The 6,000-nt window shown below is 46.7% G+C and overlaps 1 protein-coding gene across 4 annotated transcripts in view; it reads left to right on the top strand.

The window, feature by feature from the left end:
- Window positions 1-680: 680 nt before the first annotated feature.
- SMURF2 (SMAD specific E3 ubiquitin protein ligase 2) overlaps window positions 681-6,000 on the top strand; it is a 107,849-nt gene continuing 102,529 nt past the window's right edge. For all 4 annotated transcript variants that reach the window (XM_059670001.1, XM_059670002.1, XM_059670000.1 and 1 more), the window contains exon 1: window positions 681-1,254. In XM_059670001.1, the coding sequence (XP_059525984.1) occupies window positions 1,203-1,254 (52 nt within the window). In that variant the 5' untranslated portion in view covers window positions 681-1,202. The remainder of the gene's footprint in view (window positions 1,255-6,000) is intronic.

Here is a 6,000-nt window from a genome sequence, read left to right as displayed (position 1 = left end):
ATTATTCGTCAAGAATAAGTTTCTAAGAGTGCAATGACAGAGACAAAAGATAAGGTACACTTATTTTTGTGTTGCCCTCCTGAGATGACGACACACAGTACTGTATGCCAAGCGTTTCCCACATTTCTCTCCAAGGTTTGTCTTGTTAATAATCCGGTAAGGAAGGCAGTGTCATTATCCTCCTATCCTTGCGCTACAGCTGGAAAGAGCCCGAGCAGGCAGGTATCCTGATCTCTCTCACCAGGTGAGTCCTGGATGGACGTGGCAGCTGCGATACCAGGAGCAAAACACCTGGGGGCATTTGCTGGAATCCGCGGTATGGAAATTGTGTCCCTTCCCTCCGCGACGCTACGCCCCCAGAGCGCAGCGGTGCTAACTCTGTTCGCCCCACCTCTCGGCGCGCTGCACGCAGTGGGCGCCTGGTGAATGCAGTCCGCGTCGCGCGGACAGAAGCGCTCCCTGACGTGGCCCGGGCACGACGCCGCTCCTGGTGCCGGAGAGCTGTGCGCCCACACTTTCTCTGCGGGGGCCCCTCAAGTTCGGCCTGGGACCCGGCGGACCGCGGGCGCCCGCCCGGGCAGAGCCCAGCCTCGCGCCCCGAGCCCCCGCGCGCGCCCGCCCATGCCCCGCCCACTCCCCGCCCATCAGTCCTGACCCCGCCCCCGCCCCTTCCTCCCCCCGCGTCTGCTCCCTGCCCCCCGCAGCCGACGAGTGGCCGCGGCGGCCGCAGGACCCGGTTCGCTCAGACAAGAGGGCGGGTGGAGGAGGAAGCGGCCGATCCCCGAGTCTGCTCCGGCGCCGCCGAGCACCGCCCGCCGCAGCCGACCAGCCCCATCGGCTCCGGGTCCCGCCACGCCGAGAGGAGGGACAGGCGCAGGCGGCTGCGTGGAGGCGGCGGGGGCGCGGGCGCGGGCCGAGGCGGCGCGGCCGGCCGCGGCTGCCGCTTTGTTGTGCGGCCGGGGCAGAGGAAGGAGAAGTGGGAGGAGGGGGGAGCTCGGCGTCCCGCTCCCTCCGCGGCTCATGGCGACGACGCTCGGCACATCCGGGACCCTCCGGCCGTGGCGGCCGCGGCGCCGGCTGCTCGGGCCCCAGCCCCGGCCGCTGTGGTGACTCCGCCGCGCCTCGCCGTCGCCCCCGCCCGCCGCCCGCCGGCCCGGGCCCCGCGCCGCGGCCGCAGCTCCGCCGCCCCCGCCGCCGGGGACATGTCTAACCCCGGGGGCCGGAGGAACGGGCCCGTCAAGCTGCGCCTGACAGGTGAGGGGGCAGGGCGGGCCCGGCTGGGCAGCCGCGGGTGGGCGAGCCGGCGGGGGGTGCCTGTGGCCTTGGGAAGGGCCGGGGTCGCGATCAGTGGTGAGTTGGGGGGTCGGGGACGTGGGAAGGCCTAGCTCAGGGAGAGTGAGCGCCACACCACTCGCCCTTGTTGGGAAATTCCTGAGAAAGCTAAAGGTGACTCGGGGTCTTTTGTTGAGGGGAGGGGACCCGGTTGGCATTCCAGGCGGATCTGAGGGCGAAGAGCCATGGCCGAACAACACGACTCTCCCCCGGGCCTCGGGGAGCGGCCCTGGGAGGCGGCCCAGGTGGGGTCGGCGCGGGGATTCCTGAACCCGGCGGCGGGCTGCGCGCCGTCAGCACTCCTTAAAGATGGAGCGCTTAACGGGAGGGGGTGTGTGTCCCCGGCGGCTCGCTTGTTCGCCCACTCGTGGCTCCGTGCAAACCCCGCGCGCTGCTGCCAGCCCGGGAGCCCGTCCACACACCTGGCCGCACGTCCCGGGGAGGGAGGACACCGCGGGGCACCGTCCGGCGTGCCCGCCGCCCGCCGCCCCGGCTCCTGCACCCTGTGTTTTGGGAGCGTTTGATTGCAGGGCGGCGTGCTCGGGGCTGCTCCTGTAGGCCGCACAACTGTCTCCCTGCGAACTCCAGGCCGGCTTTACAAACACACTTTCTTTTTTGTGTGCACGTCTAAGTATGTGCTCATACACACTTTCAACCGAAGTTTCCTTTCTCTCCTCAACCTCCCCCCCTGCCCTCCTCTAGATGGAAAAGAATGTCCGGAGGGGTTGCTAGATGGAAGGCTTCCCTTGCAAAGTGTCCATGCGTCCAGGGTCACTGAATCTTTAACATCACAGATCCGTTTTGCTCACCATGCCATTGTTGGCATGCTTACACAGCCGTGTTACACGTTTTAAGGAAACATTAATTCTTGGTTTGAAAAGTGTAGCTGAAATCAGCGTCGTTATCCGCGATTTACCATTCACTTATGCGTACATTCCCCACGTTGATTTTCGGATGTGTGGTGAGAAAGATGGTTTTTCCTTAATGTGTGTGTGTGTGTGTGTGTGTGTGTGTGTGTGTGTGTGTAAGAGTAAACTGTAATTATGTTTGCCTACACTAGACTTTGAGATTTATATGGACTAATTTTTGTAATTGTATGCTTGTGTGTCACATCCCAGACCACTGGCTGAACTTTCGAGATACAAACTTGCAGTGAATTTGCTATTTGAGAAGTTAGCCTCTGTTGGCTGCAGTTTAAAAAATATATTACTTTAATGACAGTTTTACTTTCCCTAGGGAAAATTGCAAAGAATCATTAACTGAGTGGTTCTTAATGGAAAACCTGGACTGGGGGAATGCCTATCTGTCTCCCCTGTTTCCCCCATTCAGCTTCCTTATTTTCTTATGAATCAATGGAAACCTTTATAAGGGATCTTTGTTGCTTTTTTATCTACTGCTGTTCCTCTCCGAGTCAGTCCTGAGTCAGTGATTATGAAAAGAACCTGTGATTCCAGGTGTGCAGAAAGCATCAGAAATAGGCTGTTGGCCATTTACTTCCTTCTAGTCAATATACATGATGAAAAAAAGAGGGAGAAAACAGGGATTTTGATTTTCTGCAGATAAAATAAGTTTGAGGTTTTTGTGTGTGACTCATTAGATCTCAAAGTATTTATCTGTGGTTTCTTGACTGCATATGATATATTATAAAAATTCATACACAAAGTTAGGAGAAAAGATTACTTATTATTTTTGGGGGGGAAGAGGGAAGGACAGGAACACTGGACTAAATTTATAGAATGATTTTGTATTTTTAGATTTTTCTGAGGAATTTTAAATATACTGTGTCCCCTTACTAGTAATTGTAAAAACAGTTAAGGTACTCTGAATTTCATAAAACCATTGGGAATTTGTCTCTGTCGTATTTTAAGAGAAAAATATTCAAATATTAAAAAAACACTGCTCTTTCCCTTTTGGTTACATGTGATGGATTTTCTTCTGTTTTGCCAGGAAAGTTAACATATATTTTTTTCTTTTTTGTTCATTTACAAATTAGATGGTATATATTTTAACAAATAGATCTCAAGAGCTGGATTCAATTAGCAGCTTTTTAGGACATAAACATTAAAGGGTTAGATGGAAAAGATTGTTTTGACTGACTGGATAAATGACAGGGCTGTGTTTGATGTGCGTCCAGGAATTGGTCTGGAGCTGGTGCCCAACTTTTCAGTCCATCTTGAGAAGCCAAATAAAATATTTAACCTAGGCCTCATTTTGTTTTCTGGAAAAAAAAAAAAAGTTGGTTCTTTGTTAAGACCTTAAGAAATGTTTGGCATACCTTTAGACTAAGTGTTTAACAATTCATTTAGATCCGAATTCCATAATAGAGGAAAATCGCTAAAAAAAAAAAAAAAAAAAAAAAAAAAAAAAAAAGGCAGATCACACAGTGAGTTTTTATACGTTTTACAATACACTGGATCTGTTAGATGCTTTAGATTATTGTTCTTTGCTTTATGTTAATACAATACCAGCATTTTAAATGTACAGTGTCTTTGATTTCAAGGTGCTTTATGAACTGTAGTTACTCAATTATATTGTTAATGTAGAGATGCCCCTTTACTGAAAGGTGTAAACAATTCTTACGTGGTGACACACACCCTCACTCACTTACTAGTACACATACACACAAACTGAAGGAGAAGAAATATTTGAAGTATGAGATCTCTGCCCGCAACAGATATTAGATTTTTCCACCTATTCTGAAGACCACATCAACTAGTGAACAGTTTGGTACTTGTTGATGCTAAGAAGGTAGGGCTAATTTAAACCCAAATTTGAGATTCCTCAGGCCATTAGTGGTTAAAATCAGATTGAGTCCATTAAGCTACTTCTGATGAACTTTATGACGAATTAATATTTGTTCATTACAATGAATTCTGTGGTAAAGATATCAATTTTAACAAGTATTTCTAGGCCAAATTGATTATAAAATTTATATACAGTACACTTATGAATATCTGATAACAGGCTTTTCTTACATATTCTTTGTATTTGGTTATAGTAAAATGTTGGGGGTACTTTTTTAATATTTGTTTTTTTTCCATTCATTGTTTTTGAGAACCAACGAATGTTTGACCCTAGCTATTTGGAAAAAGCAGTTTAATATAATTGTAATATTTAAAATTCTTAGATATGGAGAAGTAATAGATGACGTTTCCAGACCTTTTTGTAATTTAAATGTTTTTGTATGCTGCTCCTCAATATTATTAATTTATAAAACCCTTGGCAGTAATGAGGTTAACCTTGTCTTGCTAATAAAAAATTAACTTTAGCCCTAGCTGGTTTGGCTCAGTGGATAGAGCGTCGGCCTGTGGACTGAAGGGTCCCAGGTTCGATTCTGGTCAGGGCGCATGCCTGGATTGCGGGCTTGATCTCCAGTGGGGGGCATGCAGGAGGCAGCCAATCAATGGTTCTCTCTTTCCATTGATGTTTCTATCTCTCTCTCCCTCTCCCTTCCTCTCTGAAATCAATAAAAATGTTTAAAAAAAATGAAAAGTTAACTTTAAAAACCTCACTTTAGATATGCTGGTATGTTAGTATTGTTTTCCTGCATATTTTATTGATTCAAGACTTTAAAAATTACAATCTGATTATATCTCACAGGTTTCTGAGTAGGAAAGTGCCTATATACCATAATGAATTATTCTAGTGGTATTAGTGATTTGAATATCCCCAATTCATTTTATTTTCTTGGTTTCTGAGGAGGAAGCCAATCTAGTTTACCTCCTTCCTTTTCTCTTTAAGTTATTTCGTCTACTCTAACCTTTAGACAGGCCTAGCTGCTACATGTAGTTTGGTTTTCATTGGCATGTAAAGTGTGTGTGTGTGTGTGTGTGTGTGTGTGTGTGTGTGTGTGTGTTTTAATCATGGATTGTACTTTTTTCCTCTTGGTTGAATTTTAACTATCACAGCATACTAACGTGTCATTTATTTAGCATATAATTTAGTGTATTTCTCATATCACTAAATTTTCAATGTAAATGAAGGACTATACTTTAGGCAACAAGATTTTTATTTTTGCTATTTTTTAAAAAATATATATTTAATATTTTTACAGAGAGGAAGGGAGAGGGATAGAGAGTTAGAAACATCGACGAGAGAGAAACATTGATCAGCTGCCTCCTGCACACTCCCTACTGGGGATGTGCCCGCAACCAAGGTACATGCCCTTGACTGGAATCGAACTTGGGACCCTTGAGTCCACAGGCCCACGCTCTATCCACTGAGCCAAACGGTCAGGGCTTATTTTAGCTATTTTTGATGTCTTAAAGATTTTGAAGGCTTTTAAAGATGTAATATGTCCTACTCCTTAAAATAGACCATACTTATCAGAACTTAGTGTTTTCTTTATGATTCATGAGTATAAATTATTTATCAGGGCTACCCTGGTCTTGTTTACTGTTACTTCTTTGTTCTAAGAGTGCTGGACCCTTGAAATATACTTTTGTAATCAGCATTGTTATGTTTCCATATGACTGACATGTATTGAATGCTTATTAAGTGCCAGATACTGTTATCAGCTTTAATTCTCACAATAGCTCCAAGAGATAGAAAGTTGGAGAGGTTAACTTGGAATTGTCTATATAGAAAGTCTCTTACAAACTTACAAGATTTTGTGTGGAAACACAAATACTTTCCATTTATTTGGAATTACACTTGCCATCCTTGCCA

This window comes from Myotis daubentonii, chromosome 16 (assembly GCF_963259705.1).
Source record: "Myotis daubentonii chromosome 16, mMyoDau2.1, whole genome shotgun sequence".
Taxonomy (NCBI): domain Eukaryota; kingdom Metazoa; phylum Chordata; class Mammalia; order Chiroptera; family Vespertilionidae; genus Myotis; species Myotis daubentonii.
The sequence above is the reverse complement of the archived record's forward strand: the minus strand, read 5'-3'. Positions and strand labels throughout refer to the sequence as shown.